Below are 18,389 nucleotides of genomic sequence, written 5' to 3'. Positions count from 1 at the left end.
AAGCCGCCATGCGTGGAACGTTCTCATCTCAGGTTTCTAACACGGAGGTATTGGTCTTCACTCTTACCTCCTCCCTTCCACACTCTCTTGTTCGCCCTCTCGCCTCCTCTCTCTTTTCATATGATTTTTCCTCTTTCAAGGTGAAGAATTATGAAATTGTCCAACTATATGCAAATGGTTTTAAAAGAGCGTTGGGTGATAAAAGATGATGTGGAGGATTTAGATACCTTTAGAATGACAAGATGGACAAGATGACTAAGCAAAAAGATCTAGGGTCCCCTCTTTTGGTTAAAAACTGTTATTACACCGTCAAACATTTACATCGGTTACATCGCCACTGGTAAAAGGCGTATCGGGGCACAAGCTGTTAACCAACCAAGTACACAAAACACCTTCTTTCACGTTTAATTACACCATGGCACATTTAAGACGACAAACAATACAAAAGCTGACATCCGGTCAAATCTCAGGCCTTATACATGTGTTTGTAGATTTTTTGGGGGAGTAAAAATTGTTAGACATAATAGTTATTAAGAAAAAAAAATGTATTGGATGACATGCTACAAAAAAAATCATTGACAACCACAAAGCAATGTGGGGTATCAAATAATTTTCAAAGAGCATGGATCTATGGCATGCTTGACTCCAAACACACAGACATTCAGAATAGTGCTTAGAAACACAAGCTGTTGAAAGTGTTTTTTTATAGAAGTAAAGATGGGACACGTTTTCGAAACAAGTACTGTCATTTTGTGGGACACTGCAAAGACATGTAGAAATGTGTGAATCCTTGTAAATAATTCCAATGTCTATCACACATCAAATTCCTCTGACATGCGGACGGATTGAAACAAACATAAACCACCCAAACTCCCATTTAGAAAGTGTGCAATATTTGCCAGCAAATATCCACAAAACTGGGAAATGATTGGAGACTACTAATGTATTTGGGAGCAAAAAGGTAAGTTATAGAGGCAGACAGTGCACGTAATGACAAAAGCAAGAGACGTGTGTGTTTTGTTGTTGAAAAGGAGGAATCAAAAATAAAAGTCCACAGTAGTAGAGTAAGTGCAAATATCTAGTTGAAATCCCATAACAATCAGATAAATACAGTGAGAGGTAAAGCAATGAACCTGTCAGGCTAGCAATGAACTTGTTTTTTTAATCTGCTTCCAAAAATACTCCTATGCAGCCATAACCTTGACATCAACCACCTAATGGAATGAGGGAGATCATTGGAATTAGAATCATGTTGATTTGACCTTGTACGATAAGCCATGCTGTAGCAACCATGGTGAAATCCAAAAGCTAAAAGAACAATGCTAACTACGGAATGAGAGAAAGCAGATGAGACTTTATAGACGGCCAAAAAACATTTGATGAAAAGAGAGAGGAAAGGAACTTTGGCACGTGGCACATTACTGTACTGATCGCAATAATAGTTTTCTTTTAGAACCCAATTTTGTTCAGTAAAGCTTTGACAGAGGTTAACTTTTTAAACCGTGTTAAAACCGCACGACACAAACATTTAGACGGCCTGTAAAACGTTTTTGTTTAGCTAGGTCGACCTAAAATGCATTAGAATGCTTATATACAAACTGTTGCAAAAACAGTACTGTGGGCTCTGTTACTTGGTGACTGACATTGAATAAAACTCTGTTCATACAAACTCGTACGATACTTACCGGGATATAATTATCAGCAAGTAAATACACTCTGAATATTTAGCAGCGATCACTAATATATGTGACGACTTCAGTAAATATATAAGGGTAGGATTGGTCATGTAAATTGACTGTAGCTTATCAATCGTTGCCATAAATGTTAAACCTTCCTGTCTTCAAAAGTCACCTCTACATATTACATTCAGTTCAATTTAAACTGGGGCCTTATCGAAATGTGGACATGCAGTAATAACTGTGAATCAAATTGATGAACTTGACGTTTGAGGTATGTCTTGCGGACAGTTAGTTTTGATCCTCTCAAACAGCTCAGAGAGAGTATTTAATAACAAGCAAAGGGGTCCCCAGGATACAACATCAATCGCGGATCAATACATAGCAAACAGGAAACACTTGTGACTCCGTACCAAGTCCGTAGTATAGGCAGCAGCTGCACATGTAAACAACCCCATGGCGCCCATGTTTGGGGGGAAGGACGGAGGGGAGGACAGAGGGGAGGGATGGAGGAAGGGATGGCTAGCATCACCCCACGGTCCGATGGTCCAGCTTACACCAGTGTCTCTGGGAGTGTGTCTGCGTTTTCCGAGGACAGGAGTTGCCAGATCTGCCATCTGTCCCTCTGCCAGTCCTGCCACTCCTGGCTCATGGGTACCATGCTGTACGTGGTAGGGGAGGCTGAGTTCTGTGGCACCGTTGGCCTCCCACCCTGCAGGGGGTGCTGGTGAAGGGGTGCTGCGGGGGAGGGGGAGACAGGCTGGGCTGGTTTAGAGGCAGCAGGGGAGAGCCTGGAGGACGAGCTGTTGTACGGGGGAGGGGGAGGACGCCCTGAGAGGGCGGGACCCAAGTGGGCAGAGTTAGGGCTGGGGATAGCCTGATGTCTAATGCCCTGGGGGAGGTCCTCTGCGCTGCTGGCTGCTGATTGGCTGTCGGGGTGCGGATGGGGTGGGGTCAAAGGGTTGAGGCTCAGCAGGAGGAGCGGCCGTCCCGCCTCGCCGTGAGGGCTGCTGCAGACCCGTGTCACAGGGGGGTGGGGCCTGCACTCAGCCACGCCCAGCGAGGTCTGTGTCCGTCGTACCACCTGCCTGGCATCGCCTTGGAGACAGTCAAGTCCTTCCTGGGAGCTGCGTGAGCTGCCCTCTGACATGTTGCTATGGGAACCTGGAGATACAAATGTCAATGGGAAAAGTCCAAAAACGAAGATAAGTAAAAGTCCAAAAATGTGATTGTTACATTTCAACAGCTTACCTGCATAAGGCTGGTCCTTCAGCCCTGGTTTCAGAGTAGAATGCCAGGCTCCCCAGATATTAGCATGCTCCTCTGACATATAGAATATAATGAACATGACCGTGTTTAGGGACCGTCATACTCATCATCATCATCATCAAGATTATAATCAACATCATTATCAAGATTATAATCATCATCATCACCTTCACCACAATCATCATCATCATCGTCTTAATTATCACCACCACCACCACGATCATATCAACCACAGCTAAGTAAGACTGGACAGTAGTCCTCTCACCTTTTGAGACCCAGGGATTGGACCCATGGGGGTTCCGTGTCCGTCCTTCCACCTGCCTCACCAGGGTGTACTGTTCTGGGACATGAAAGAGCCTCTCTGACCCTGGGCTGGTCCCTTCCCCCGGGTGCTCAGACAGGATGGGGGAGTTGTTGTCATAGGGGGACAGCTCTCCACTGGAGACCTTGTTGGAGTCACTGGATGAGCGCCTCTCGCTCAGGGAGAAAGGATCCTCCGATCGCAACACGTCTGGACTCCTGTGGAGTGGAGGGAGGGATGGATGGGGGAGAGAAAAGGATGGGTAGAGAGAATAAAAAGATATTGCCATAGATAATGGGTTCTCCACTTTCTCTCAACGGACATGAACACCAGGCTTAAGCAACTACTTTCCATGAGTACTCAAAATGTGTGACTGTGATATGTGCAGTGGTACCAATGTACTCACTGTGATGCTTTTCTCCTGAGCAGATAGTCTACCACATCAGGATCAGTCTCCAGTAAAGTCATTAGGACCTCATTCTGCAGGTCGGGGGGCACCTACACACATATAACCACAGACATAACCAAACATGTACATAAAAAACGGTTTATGTATGTAATGGCAGTTGATGGAGCACTAGGGGGTGCTATTGTCCAAGACAACCTCATGGTGAAAGTGAGTCTAACTTTTTCCATCTTCACGTTCAGTGACCACAAGCCAATCAATACATGAACACATAGTATAACATTGAAAACTATTAAATACCGGTCTATGGATCCATGTTTAGCAGGGAAGGGCAACTGGTGGCCCACGGGCTGCACCCTTTTGTAGGTCTGTGGACCAATTTCACACCAAAAAACAAACAAAAATACGTTTTTTGGGGGGGGGGGGAATAATAGAATACACAAGGTGCAATTTCGAAACTTGGTTGTGCATCAGCAGTCACTCAATTAGCCCATTGATGGGCCCATTGATGATCAGTTATCATATTAACTGCAAACATTTCCCTCCATCCTATGGAAAAATATGTAGAATTGCAGGAAATTAGCTGTAAAACTGCACATTTGTCTCTCCGACCCATGGCAAAATGATTACAAATACATGAAATGAGTTATAAAATTGCTAAATCTTCTCTCCGCCCCATGGCAAAATGTGCAGAATTGCAGGAAATGAACTTGAAAAATAACATTTACTCCGACCCATGAGCCACTGCGGCCCCTCATAATGAGTTCCCAATTTTTTTGTTGCCCCCATCAAAGTTTCCCATCCCTGATGTATAGTGTCTGGGCAATGGGCAATAAAATACAAGGGTAATAAAAGAAGTGATTTGGCAATGAAGCACGACAGTCCAAACACATCCAACTAAAGAGCTACAAACATCTTTATTGGTTTACGTCAGGACCTTCAGCAAACAACCCAGCCCAGTCGAAAAACACGAGGGATAACATTTCAGAACCTAACAAGACCTCTTTCCATTGTCCCGCCACTACCCTGAATTCCATGATCTGGGCGGAGGAGAAAACAACCTCTGCAAAGTTCAACGAATGCAACTTCTGTTCAGGGAAATAGTGGTGGTGGTGTCGGAACAATCAGTGCAAGGGATTGGCCCATAAGTCCCTCTGGCACTGTCTCAGAAGCCTGTGATCTGTAGTGGTCCTGAACTGGGCCCTAAGGCCTTTAATCAGGTCCAGGATCAGCTCTAACAGCACTAACAAAGGCCCACAGAGCTTTGTTTTCATTCTATAAGACAGAGCCATTGTCTGGTAAAGCCTGGAGATTCTCTAACTTAAACACAGGCTCTGTCCCATATGGCACTGTATTCCCTATGAGCCCTGGTCAAAGGTAGTGCACTATATAGGGTACAGGGTGCCATTTGGGATGCAGAAATATTTTACTGAGTGGCACTGCAAGGGAGGGAGGAAGGGAGAGAGGGAGGGAGGGATGTGTGATGAAAGAGGACAGGCAGAGGTAATGGAAATTGAATGGATGTATATGGACCCAGGACATAGAGAGATCATCAAATGTGTCAGTGCTAAGCCCATGTATTTGACATGGTAACTACATAAACAGATTTGAGTTTACACAATGTAGGTTATGCAGTTGTTGCAACTTCTCTACCAATCTAAAGTGATCATTAATTGTAGCTTGTTTGCTGGCTATTACGAATACATTACTGTAAAAACACAGTACCTGCCTGTCCAATTACCATACAAGTGCAAGGTTGTATTATAAAGAGTGACTAAACAGGAGAGTGGGTAGGATATGCACACACACACACACACACAGACACACACACACACACACACACACACACACACACACACACACACACACATAGTATGTTTATATCTTTATTCAAACACAGACATATGTGCGCAGGCACGCACACACAAGGAACCCCCCACACACCATGAAGAGGGAGTGGAAGGTTGTGATCATCCTCTGGAGGACAGCGATAACAGCAGTGCTCTCCTCTGCGCGGGCCGAACTCTGCACACTGAACTCCTTGTCTGAACTCTTCTGCTTGTGGAGGAGGTTAGGACCAAAGATGGTGGCCAGGTTCAGAGAGGTCATCTTGTTCCCCGTCACCTGGAGGAGATGAGGACATAGGAATAACAATAATGCCAGCTGCTTATCAAACAGTTATATCTAAACAACTGACAGTACAGGGAGTGCATTCAGTTTTAGTGTGTCCTGTAGGTGATTCCTGCATACAGTAGCATGTAACATACTAGACAAACAGTAACATACTAGACAAACAAGTGCAATTGATCGTCTTTAACAAAGAGAGACACACCATGGAAAACAATTCCTTTTTCATTATACTTCCTGATTTTAAAAAAAATATTCGACCAGATATAACAATATATTGACCTCATAGAATACCATATTAACCTCATAGATTACTATATTGACCTCATAGAATACCATATTGACCTCATAGACTACTATATTGACCTCATAGAATACCATATTAACCTCATAGATTACTATATTGACCTCATAGAATACCATATTGACCTCATAGACTACTATATTGACCTCATAGAATACCATATTAACCTCATAGATTACTATATTGACCTCATAGAATACCATATTGACCTCATAGACTACTATATTGACCTCATAGAATACTATATTGATCTCATAGAATACTATATTGACCTAATAGAATACCATATTGACCTCATAGACTACTATATTGACTCAAAGACTACTATACCGAATAGAATACTATATTGACCTCATAGAATACTATATTGACCTCATAGAATACTATATTGAGTTTCCTTTTATTTTCATTGAGTGCTTCAAGAAAATAACTAGTTAAACAGATTGGACAACTACCATGAAGAACAAGAGACCAAATCAGTCACTGTGCGTCAGAGGGACACAATTACATGACAATGTTTTGATTGCGTGTCCCTGAGAGCTTGTGCCCCTAGTCTCGGTGCGAGTTAGAGACCTAGTCTCAGGGAGGGAGGAAGCTATACTGTTGAAACGGCAGCTTGACGCCGGTTACACACCTATCCAATCTTCTCAGATCTAGTTTCTAGGGAGGTCTAGGGGGTAGGGGCTTGTGGTTGTTTTGGGAATAATGGGGAGCAGTGGGGGTAACAGAGGGGGTCTTCGACTCACCTCCTGTCCGTCTTTGTCCTGGCTGTCGTGGGCGTGGTTGGCCACGGTAGAGAGGAACTGCAGGAGGCGGTGCAGGGTGTCGCTGTTACAGGCTGGCAGCAGGTAAACCAGGAGCTGGGTGGCACTCCACTGCTCCTCACAGTCCAGCACTACAGAGAAACAGGACAGGAGTCAGGGATTAGAGGTTAGAGTTTAGAGGTCAGGGTGTCGCTGTTACAGGCTGGCAGCAGGTACACCAGGAGCTGGGTGGCACTCTGCTGCTCCTCACAGTCCAGCACTACAGAGGAACAGGACAGGGGTCAGGGGTTAGATGTCAGGGGTTAAGAGTGAGGATTCGGTCTAAATCATTAGAAATATGTCACATTCTCACATACAGTGCATACACATAGCCAAATATACATGCATAGACATACATGTAGACAACGACAATCACATACACAACATTTGGCACAATGTGTGCACTCTGGTAGGCTAAAGCCCAACATTTACAGAGCATACAACATGTATGTGTGTCATTGACTCAAGTATACACTCTTAAGTGTGGGTTTAGTGCAATCTGAGGGTGTGTCCTACTGAAAGAGGCCAACCAAGGTGACTGGGCCTAGGGAAAAGAGTGAGTCTACTACTGCACACACAGAGAGTAGTATTCATAAGTAGTGAAGTTGATGTGTCCTCACACATGGTGTTTATGAAGGCAGTGTAGAGCTCCTTGGTGAGGAGAGGGTCAGGCATGTCTCTGAGGAACTCCTTGAGCAGCGCGGCCACGTCGTGGACACTGTGCTCCTCATCCAACTGGACGTCCACTCCCCGGTCAAACTCCTCCCTCAGCTAAGAGACAGAGTTAAACAGAACATGAGATATACCGTGTAGTCCACGTACTTTACTGCTTATAGCGACTACAGTTAGAAAGTGAACTCAGAGAAACACTCAAACAGATTCACAAAAATACATTCCACACACATTACGGGGACACACAGATACACACAGATATACACAGATATACACAGGTATGCACACACCAGGTGTGACCTTGGCGGTGAAAACATTCTCAAAGGTAGTCCTGGTCCGACCGGTTCTGTTCCCATACTGTATCAACCTACTTACTCCACAATCTGACCCCTAGCATTACTCAGGATTAAAATGGGTCCACTTTGTCCAGTAAGATAAGCATGATAACCAAGTATTGTATTTGATGAAGCATTATATCAAAGTGTGATTATAGCTTGTGTTTTGGATTTTTTTTTAAACAAAAATTTGTTACAGATCTAAATGTTGTCAGGAAGTAGCCGACCAATATAGCTACTTCCTTAAGTGAGAGATAGTTGAGATTTAAATGTAACTTTGAAAATACTAAGTGATGTCGATGAGCTAGTCTGTTCTTTTTCAAGTCAGCAAACTACAGTGAGAAGTCATGGAAATTGTCTCACATGGTGACAATTTGATTCAACATTGAGAGCATTGTATTCCCTCAAACGGTGAGATGTTGGAAATAAATAAAAAAAATCCCCATCATAGAACGGAAACAACACCATTTAAGACTGAGACTGAAACCGGCTGGCACCAGTGCTTGTTTTTGCTGACTTGAATGAAAGATTAAGATCTGCCATTGTGAGCGTTGCGTATGAGCTACGCAAACAGAGAACACGAGAAGTCCAAACTCGGAGAACACAACTCAGAAAACACTCAAATCTCCTTTAAACAAAGACATTGTCCAAGAACAACACTAAAAACGAATGGAGGTTTCTGCCACAATAACCAAAAGCAAATGTTCAACTGGCATTTAAAAAAAAAGGAGGGAAAGAAATTTATGGCGAGCAAAATAAGACTAGAGAGTAAAACCACACCTGGACGATATAGGCAAAACATACCTGTCCATGTAATCTGATTCATTATGATATAAAAGGCTAATCTGATCCTAGATCAGCACTGGGATGGAAATTGAATACAGGCCCTGGGATGGAAATGAATGCTAAAAGCCCTGCTTGAATTACAAATATGGCATTAAGGCTCGACTGCGTCCCTTTGTAGAGCAGGGCCACGGCTACAGAGGAGCCTGGCTCTTCAGCCGAGAGACAAGTTCATTTGCTCTGCTTCCTTTAATAACAGACGCTGAACTAATGCTAAGTGGGTGTGTATTCTCCGCAGCGGCGGCAATATCAAAACCAATGCATGAATATAAATATATTCTGTTAATATATCTGAATTTTAATAGCTTCTATCTATATCACAGTATGCAGAAATATAAGGTAATTAGCATGGGCCCCTGTAAAAAAAAAAGTACTTATGAAACCATATAGTCAACCAGAACAAACAGACAATTCATAAAATGTGTAGTTCATGACAATCAATGCTTCAACTAAGGTAACACTACAAGATCACCTATTAATAAGATTCATTAAGTTATCAGGTGTCGCCGACCACTCACGGTGAGCTGAAACAACAGTGTTTGTGCAGCAATGTGTGAGAAGCATCAAAAAGTGCCTCTCCCAAATTCTCACCTGCCTCACTCTCTTCTTGGAGCTCCCCACTCGGAATATCCCCACCGTCTGAAGACCTGTCGGAAAGAAACAGCGGAGGACATAAGTGAGCATCATCCTCCCCTGGTCAAAGAGACACTCAGGCCGAATAATCACAGATGGAAGAGACGTGAAGACGCAGCCGCCATACGCCTCCTTTCAACACAGACGTCATGAGCCATCAAACCTAAACCAACGCTGCTGTGGCCCATTCACGCCTTAGAGGACTTTAGCTCCTAACATTCAGTCCAGCAAGTGAGGATTTAAAGACTGTGGGAGAGCGGGGGGAGTAAACCCAGGGGTCCACGTTGAGAAGGATTGCAAAGTCGGTTCACTGAGTGTCAGGAATGAATGGCCAGACACTACTGCCTTGTTTCTACATCATCTTGGTTGGGCAGTGCAGGGCAGGGTAAAGATGTGGGGCTGGTTGGGCAGGGCAGGGTAAAGATGTGGGGCTGGTTGGGAAGGGCAGGATAAAGATGTGTGGCTGGTTGGGCAGGGCAGGTCAGGGTAAAGATGTGGGGCTGGTTGGGCAGTGCAGGTCAGGGTAAAGATGTGGGGCTGGTTGGGCAGGGCAGGGTAAAGATGTGGGGCTGGTTGGGCAGGGCAGGTCAGGGTAAAGATGTGGGGCTGGTTGGGCAGTGCAGGTCAGGGTAAAGATGTGGGGCTGGTTGGGCAGTGCAGGTCAGGGTAAAGATGTGGGGCTGGTTGGGCAGGGCAGGTCAGGGTAAAGATGTGGGGCTGGTTGGGCAGTGCAGGGTAAAGATGTGGGGCTGGTTGGGCAGTGCAGGTCAGGGTAAAGATGTGGGGCTGGTTGGGCATTGCAGGTCAGGGTAAAGATGTGTGGCTGGTTGGGCAGGGCAGGGTAAAGATGTGGGGCTGGTTGGGCAGTGCAGGTCAGGGTAAAGATGTGGGGCTGGTTGGGCAGTGCAGGGCGGGGTGAAGACGTGGGGCTGGAAACTCCAACTCCCTGTAGGGTCAGATCGGGTGAGTGATCCCGGACAAAGACCAGGATTTTGAAGACCGGAATAGAGCCGTGTCCAGCACATAGGAAACATTTTGAAACAGGGAGGTGCTACCTGTGCTCGTTTTTGTTTTCCTTTGCAAAACCTTTTGTGCCCTACTGAACAGGCCCCAGGTCTGGTCAGTGAGAGGGGCTGTGTTCATTCGTACCATACTTCTCCAGGTGCTGGCAGCAGCTGTCCACCAGGCGAGGCACCTGTCTGTAGATAGGGTTGAGGCTCAGCCTCTTGTCCCGGTGCTTCTCCTTCTTGCTGGGCGCTTCAGCGGGCAGAGAGAGCTGCAGCGCCTCCAACAGGCGGGATTGGTTATTGTCCAGATCTGTGATGGAGTCCACTGACATGCCCCCCTGCAGACCACAATGAGAGCATTATCAAGCTGACGTCTACTTGAGGTCACAGACACACACACACAAACACACACGCACAACGATGGAGTGTGTGCATGGAGTTGGTACAGTAGGCGTGTGGGGGGAGACCCTCACCCTCCTGCGCGCCCGCGGGGCAGCCTCGGGCGTGTTGGGCGACGTGGACTCGTTAGCTGTCTCCGAGGTGGAGCTGAGGGAGGAGTTACTGCTGGACAGCTCCTTATTGGTGGACCTCTTGGTGGCAAACTGCAAGATGGACGACACCAGGTCCGACGGGTCCTTATGCTCCTCCCTGTGAGGAGGGTCCTGACGCAGGCCGTCCTGGCGCTGCCTGTGGGTCCGGTCGTTGGCGATTACCTGGGACAGGGCCATACCGAAGGCCTGGGGGATGCATTCTGGAAGGGGAGGGGGAGAGAGGAATGTAAATACCATATTCTCAGGGAGAGAGAGAGAGAGAGAGAGAGAGAGAGAGAGAGAGAGAGAGAGAGAGTGTGTGTGTTTGGTCGTGTATGGATGAAAGATGTGTGCCGCCCTCTGTGTGAATGTGTTTGTGCGTGAACGATCGAGATCTTTAGATTACGATCGTTACTGTTTGGATTGTTCTGTGATTACTCATTGAATATTTGGACGCAGGTGTTTTTGCACACGTATCCACGCATTCGACTACATCATACTTCCTTTGAGACATTGACAGGCCCACAAGAGAAAATAGAAACATTCTTAACGTGAGCTATAATAGTGAGAGAGAAAAACATCACAAATAATGTTTTAACGGAAATTCAATTCACACAATGGAAAGAGAAGGTATTCATGGAAATTCAATTCACACGACAGAAAGAGAAGGGATTAACGGAAATTACATTCACACTACAGAAAGAGAAGGGATTAACGGAAATTACATTCACACTACAGAAAGAGAAGGGATTAACGGAAATTCAATTCACACTACAGAAAGAGAAGGGATTAACGTAAATTCAATTCACACTACAGAAAGAGAAGGGATTAACGGAAATTCAATTCACACTACAGAAAGAGAAGGGAGTAACGGAAATTCAATTCACACTACAGAATGAGAAGGGATTAACGGAAATTCAATTCACACTACGGAAAGAGAAGGGATTACCGGAAATTCAATTCACACTACAGAAAGAGAAGGGATTAACGGAAATTCAATTCACACTACGGAAAGAGAAGGGATTAACGGAAATTACATTCACACTACAGAAAGAGAAGGGATTAACGGAAATTCAATTCACACTACAGAAAGAGAAGGGATTAACAGAAATTCAATTCACACTACAGAAAGAGAAGGGATTAACGGAAATGTAATTGACACTACAGAAAGAGAAGGGATTAACGGAAATGTAATTGACACTACAGAAAGAGAAGGTATTCATTGAAATGTAATTGACACTACAGAAAGAGAAGGGATTAAGCTAAAAACAAATTGCTGTTTACAGAGTTGGTTTATCGCAGCTCAGGATTATCAACATGAAACAAATCACCAATTAAACATTACAAGATACCATCTGTGTTTCGATTAACACGCCAAAAAGAGATTACTGCACATGCTACGAATAAAACAGATGAAACTAAATCTCTTAAAACGTCTCATCCAGCCTATATTGTCCCATAAATAAGTCAACAAGGAACCATTTCTTAACAGTACGTCTGTTTAAGACTTCTCTGCACATTAGCCAGGTGGTCTTTGATCCCAGTGAACAATAAAGCCTGTCCAGCTACAAGTCATTTTTAGAACAGGCTCACGGCAGTCTCGTAAACTCAATTAACAGCGTCCGTGTGATCTGGCTCTACTCTAGGCCTGTTCTTATTCTCTGTCTAGGAGAGAAACTAAACTATTTTAGTTTGCGTACTCAAAATGAGCACTAAAATCAACTACTGTTACAGCCTTCAGAGCAAGTGTGTCTCCAAAACTGGTGGTAGAAGGCTACATTATAAACAGATCCCTTTCAGGAGTGAGTTTAACGCAGTGTGTACCCAAATGTAAGAAAGTTCATTTACTATGGTTGTCTAAACAGCTGAGAGAGAGAGGCTGCTCCAGAGGCCAGTATGGAATCACATCAACCCAGTGGACCACAGCACATGCCACATCGTTACATATGTCCCACTCTGGTGACAGACTGAGCCAGAGCTTTGAGACAACACAGGACAGCTGGGATAGAGAAGGGGGAGAGAGATAGATGGGGGGGGATGCAGGGAGAGAGGGGAGAGGGAAGGAAGCAGGGAGAGAGAGCGGGAGGGAGGGAGAAAGAGGGATGGAAGTAAGGAGAGTGAGAGAGGGGGCGGGGAGGGAGAATGAGCGAGTCATCATGTACTAAACAACCATATATGCTAGGTGACACAGTCCACTCTCTCTACAACCACACACTTTGAGAATGTTTACTTAAACACACACACACACACACATGCATTCGAACATGAATACATACACACACACACTGTAATGACAAAGCATTTGGCAGCCTGCATGTTCACAGCCACTATGGTTCTAACCCAGTACCTCAGGGGAATGTTTCATCGACCGCCAACCTCTCCCACAGTGAGTTTACATGACATGAGAAACTGAGAATGGGACTGCTGCTGTGATGAATTATTTACATACAGTGCCAGTCAAATGTTTGGACACACCTACTCGTTCAAGGGTTTTTCGTTATTTCTTATATTTTTTACATTGTAGAATAATAGTGACGACATCAAAACTATGAAATAAAACATATGGAATCATGTAGTAACCAAAACAGTGTTAAACAAATCAAAATATATGTTATACAGTGGGGCAAAAAAGTATTTAGTCAGCCACCAATTGTGCAAGTTCTCCCACTTAAAAAGATGAGAGAGGCCTGTAATTCATCATAGGTACACTTCATCTATGACAGACAAAATGAGAAAAAAAATCCAGAAAATCACATTGTAGGATTTTTAATGAATTTATTTGCAAATGATGGTGGAAAAAAATTATTTGGGCAATAACAAAAGTTTATCTCAATACTTTGTTATATACCCTTTGTTGTCAATGACAGAGGTCAAACGTTTTCTGTAAGTCTTCACAAGGTTTTCACTCACTGTTGCTGGTAGTTGAAGTGTACCCACAATTGGTGGCTGACTAAATACTTTTTTGCCCCACTGTAAGTAGCCACATTTTGCCTTGATGACAGCTTTGCACACTCTTGGCATTCTCTCAACCAGATTCATGAGGTAGTCACTTGGAATGCCTTTTGATTAACAGGTGTGCCTTGTTAAAAGTACATTTGTGGAATTTCTTTCCTTCTTAATGCGTTTGAGCCAATCAGTTGTGGTGTGACGAGGTAGAGGTGGTATACAGAAGATAGCCCTATTTGGTAAAAGACCAAGTCCATATTATGGCAAGAACAGCTCAAATAAGCAAAGAGAAATGACCGTCCATTTACTTTAAGACATGAAGGTCAGTCAATCCGGAAAATGTCGATAACTTTGTAAGTTTCTTCAAGCGCAGTTGCAAAAACCATCAAGCGCTATGAAGTAACTGGCTCTCGTGAGGACCGCCAAAGGCAAGGAAGACCCAGAGTTTCATCTGCTGCAGAGTATAAGTTCATTAGAGTTACCAGCCTCAGAAATTTCAGCCCAAAGAAATGCTTCACAGAGTTCAAGTAACAGAACAAAACAATACAGCATAAACATGACGTTCTGTAGAGCTCACAGGCATCAACACAAAAACAAGATCCCACAAAAACCCAGTGGGAAAAGGCTGCCTAAATATGATCCCCATTCAGAGACAACGATTGGGATCCACACCAGGCCAACATAGAAATACAAAAACTAGAGTACCCACCCTAGTCACACCCCGACCTAACCAAATGAGAGAATAAAAGGCTCTCTAAGGTCAGGGTGTGACCTGAAGAATCGGCCTAGAAGTGGCCCTCTTCCAGGGGGGCTTGAATTGATTGAATCAGCCCGGAATCGGGTTAGACCGGTTGAATTCTGTCTTTTGGTCTAATGAGTCCAAATTCTTGATTTTTGGTACCAACCGCTGTGTCTTTGTGAGATGTAGAGTAAGTGAATGGATGATCTCCGCATGTGTAGTTCCCACCGTGAAGCATGGAGGAGGAGGTGTGATAGTGTGGGGGTGTTTTGCTGGTGACACTGTCAATGATTTATTTAGATTTCAAGGCACACTTAACCAGCATGGCCACCACACCATTCTGCGGCGATACACCATCCTATCTGGTTTGCGCTTAGTGGGACAATCGTTTGTTTTTCAACAGGACAATGAACCAACACACCTCCAGGCTGTGTAAGAGCTATTTGACAAAGAAGGACAGTGATGGAGTGTTGCATCAGATGACCTGGCCTCCACAATCACCCGACCTCAACCCAATACAGATGGTTTGGGATGAGTTGGACCGCAGAGTGAAGGAAAAGCAGTCAACAAGGGCTCAGCATATGTGGGATTGCTGGAAAAGCATTCCATGTGAAGCTGGTTGAGAGAATGCCAAGAGTGTGCAAAGCTGTCATCAACGCAAAGGGTGGCTACTATATATAACATATATTTTGATTTGTTTAACACTTTTTTGGTTACTACATAATTCCATGTGTTATTTCATAGTTTTGATGTCTTCATTACTATTCTACAATGTAGAAAATAGTTTTTTTTTAAATTGAAAAACACTTGAATGAGTAGGTGTCCAAACTTTGGACTGGTACTGTGTACAACGGGCAGAGCTGACGTTGATGTTACTGTTGCCCACCAGCATCAAAGAGAACCTGAAATACATGCATGTTTACATCGAATAAACTGACTGCAAGGAAAGTTCCCCACAGCTTGTGAGCAAATGTGGAAGATACTTTTACCTACATCTCTATTGGAGAGTTACCTTCCTGCAGATCTGTAGTTAGCACATTGCCAAATATGCTGTCTGTGATGCAGGCACAGTGGCTGTATTTCAGCCCAGTCCCCTTACAAGGAGTCGCTCCACTTTGCTAAAAATATCCCTCCTCCTCCCCTAGTAAATATGTCTGTGTTTTCATAGCCACTCTGCTATTCACCTGGGGCTGAGGCTACACTTTAAAAAAAGGTGCTATCTAGAACCTTAAAGGGTTCTCCAGCTGTCCCCAATGGAGAACCATTTTTGGTTCTGAGGCAAAAAGCCTTTTTGGTTCCATGTAGTACCCTTTCCACAGAGGGTTCTACCCAGAACCAAAAATAGTTCTACCTGGAACCAAAAAAGGTTCTCCTGTGGGAACAGCCGAAGAACCCTTTTGGAACCCTTTCTTCTAAGAGTGTAGGGCTGGAGACTGACAAGGTTCTGTTTTCCCTGAAAACTAAATGAGCAGGACTGGGAAAACGTCTTCATAAATGTAAGCGACAGCAATAAAAGAAAAACCCAAAGAAAAAATGTCAACTAGAGCGCTCCCCCCTAACCCCTGGTTCTAGTTTGCATCTGAAAAGACACCCAATCCGTATCTTTCCAATATTTCCACTATCCTTATGCCTCCTTAGTCCATTTTGAAGCACCAATAGTGAAGGGACCGCTTTCAATGTCTGCCTTGTTAAACAGTGTTAATTGCATTACCAAGGGGGATGCTGCTTGCATAGCCTAGAGATCTGTTACATTAATTTGAACAGTTTGTCACAGCAGGAAAATGTACAGTACAAAGCACTTCGTCTTTCCATAAAAATTCCATTGTTGGGGGGGGGGGGGGTTCCACTAGTTACCACAGACACAAAGTCAAAAGTAGCTATATAAAAATTGGTTTATATTTTGGTTAATTTAAAGTTAGGGTTAGGCATAAGGTTAGCCGTGTGGTTAAGGTTAGGTTTAAAATAAAACATTTAACAAGAGAAATCAAAGAAATGGACAGGGTTTATGACTTTGTGGATGTGGTAACTAGGGATAACCATGTTGAGGGCTTCACATTAATATACCTTTATCTTTATTTTTCTCTTTCGCCAAAGAGTCCAACTTCCTCCTCAGCGACTTCTTCCTTTTCTGTCCATCTGAGAGAGAAAAATAAAGAAAATAATGAAAACTGTAATTTATCTGTACACACTGACAACAATCCACACATTGACCTGCTGTCACATTAGGTGATATTTTCCATTAGCATGTATGTCGGACATTTTGAAGATGATCAAGCCAGTGGCTTCAAAGAGCATTGCTTATCAGAACACTGCAGCGATAAAGATGACAGATGAGTGTCTCCAGCCTCTGGTCCAGTGGTTTCATCAATAGAGGATCAAGAGGAAAGAAACATAGGACATTCTCATTTCCTCTTGATCCTCAGGCTTTCCTGTGAAGAGGGATTATTAAGGAATCAGCCAATCAGCATTCAGGGCTCAAATCACCCACTTTATAATAAGGAATCAGGGCTCCAGTTCAACTGAGCTCAATCCTGGAGGTGAAGCTTAACCCTGAGAAAAGTAGAGAATGAGCCCCTTCAATGGCCAGCAGCATACTGCCCTGCATACCACTGCTGGCTTACTTCTGAAGCTAAGCAGGGTTGGTCCTGGTCAGTTCCTGGATGGGAGACCAGATGCTGCTGGAAGAGGTGTTGGAGGGCCGGTAGGAGGCACTCTTCCCTCTGGTCTAAAAAATTAAAAATAATAATATCCCAATACCCCAGGGCAGTGATTGGGGACACTGCCCTGTGTAGGGTGCTGTCTTTCGGATGGGATGTTAAATGGGTGTCCTGACTCTCTTGAGGTCATTGAAGATCCCATGGCACTTATCGTAGGGGTGTCCTGGCTAACTTCCCAAACTGCCCCTCAAACCATCACGGTCACCTAATAATCCCCAGTTTACAATTGGCTCATTCATCCCTCTCCCCTGTAACTATTCCCCAGGTTGTTGCTGCAAATGAGAACGTGTAAAAATGTAAAATATATTTTATAGCATATTATTATACTGTTATATCAAGGTTACAGCACACCACTTAACAAGAAAATATATTACCAGTTGTGGACTGTTTGGACAATTTCACATCATGCTTTGAATTAGTGTGGATCCGAGTTTCAGTTTGAAAAGGACTGAATCGTTATGAGGAAGGGAAAGAAGTGTTTTGTCAGCTGTCAACAAGATCTATGACTCCTAGCAAGAACTTTGATTAATGCACAGGAAACCTCCGGTAGCTTGGACCAGGGGTTGGAACTCTATTAGGGAAATACCTCAAAACTGTGTCTATAGCCAGAGCACCTCTAATCAAACAGTCGATTGATCTGTCTTCAAAACAGTCGAGATGTTATTAACTGGGCACACACTGGTTGAATCAACATTGTTTCCACACCGTTTCAATGAAATTACATTGAACCAATGTGGAATAGATGTTACATTGACATCTGTGCCCTGTGGTTATGCTCTTTTATAATTGGTTTATAATCTTAACAAGGATTGTTTTTTTCCCCATTGACTCAGTCAAATCTGTTCTTGGAACAGGTACATAGAACAGGTTGCTAAGAAACTATGCTTCGACATATCTACAGATCGTTATGGAATATCTGAAGACCGAGTATGAGAGAACAAGAGTGAAGAATAGAGAGGGAGCGGGAGAAAGACAGCGGGGGGGTATGAGACAGAGATGCCATGAGAGAAAGGGAGTGGGAGACAGTATGTGTGTGACAGAAAGAAAGAGAATGGAAGGTGTATGAGAGAGAGAGAGAGCA

The 18,389-nt window shown here is 44.0% G+C and overlaps 1 protein-coding gene across 3 annotated transcripts in view; it reads right to left on the bottom strand.

The window, feature by feature from the left end:
• Window positions 1-389: 389 nt before the first annotated feature.
• LOC139373179 (rho GTPase-activating protein 6-like) overlaps window positions 390-18,389 on the bottom strand; it is an 81,206-nt gene continuing 63,206 nt past the window's right edge. For 2 of the 3 annotated variants that reach the window (XM_071113349.1, XM_071113350.1), the window contains exons 3-13: window positions 16,656-16,727; window positions 10,850-11,127; window positions 10,519-10,714; window positions 9,328-9,383; window positions 7,507-7,657; window positions 6,830-6,978; window positions 5,597-5,776; window positions 3,653-3,744; window positions 3,211-3,464; window positions 2,928-2,999; window positions 390-2,840 (exon numbers count right to left, since the gene is read on the bottom strand). In XM_071113349.1, coding sequence (XP_070969450.1) covers window positions 2,230-2,840; window positions 2,928-2,999; window positions 3,211-3,464; window positions 3,653-3,744; window positions 5,597-5,776; window positions 6,830-6,978; window positions 7,507-7,657; window positions 9,328-9,383; window positions 10,519-10,714; window positions 10,850-11,127; window positions 16,656-16,727 — 2,111 coding nt within the window. In that variant the 3' untranslated portion in view covers window positions 390-2,229. The remainder of the gene's footprint in view (window positions 2,841-2,927; window positions 3,000-3,210; window positions 3,465-3,652; window positions 3,745-5,596; window positions 5,777-6,829; window positions 6,979-7,506; window positions 7,658-9,327; window positions 9,384-10,518; window positions 10,715-10,849; window positions 11,128-16,655; window positions 16,728-18,389) is intronic. The other variant, XM_071113351.1, reaches the window with a different exon arrangement.

This window comes from Oncorhynchus clarkii, chromosome 18, assembly GCF_045791955.1.
Source record: "Oncorhynchus clarkii lewisi isolate Uvic-CL-2024 chromosome 18, UVic_Ocla_1.0, whole genome shotgun sequence".
Lineage (NCBI taxonomy): Eukaryota > Metazoa > Chordata > Actinopteri > Salmoniformes > Salmonidae > Oncorhynchus > Oncorhynchus clarkii.
The sequence above is the reverse complement of the archived record's forward strand: the minus strand, read 5'-3'. Positions and strand labels throughout refer to the sequence as shown.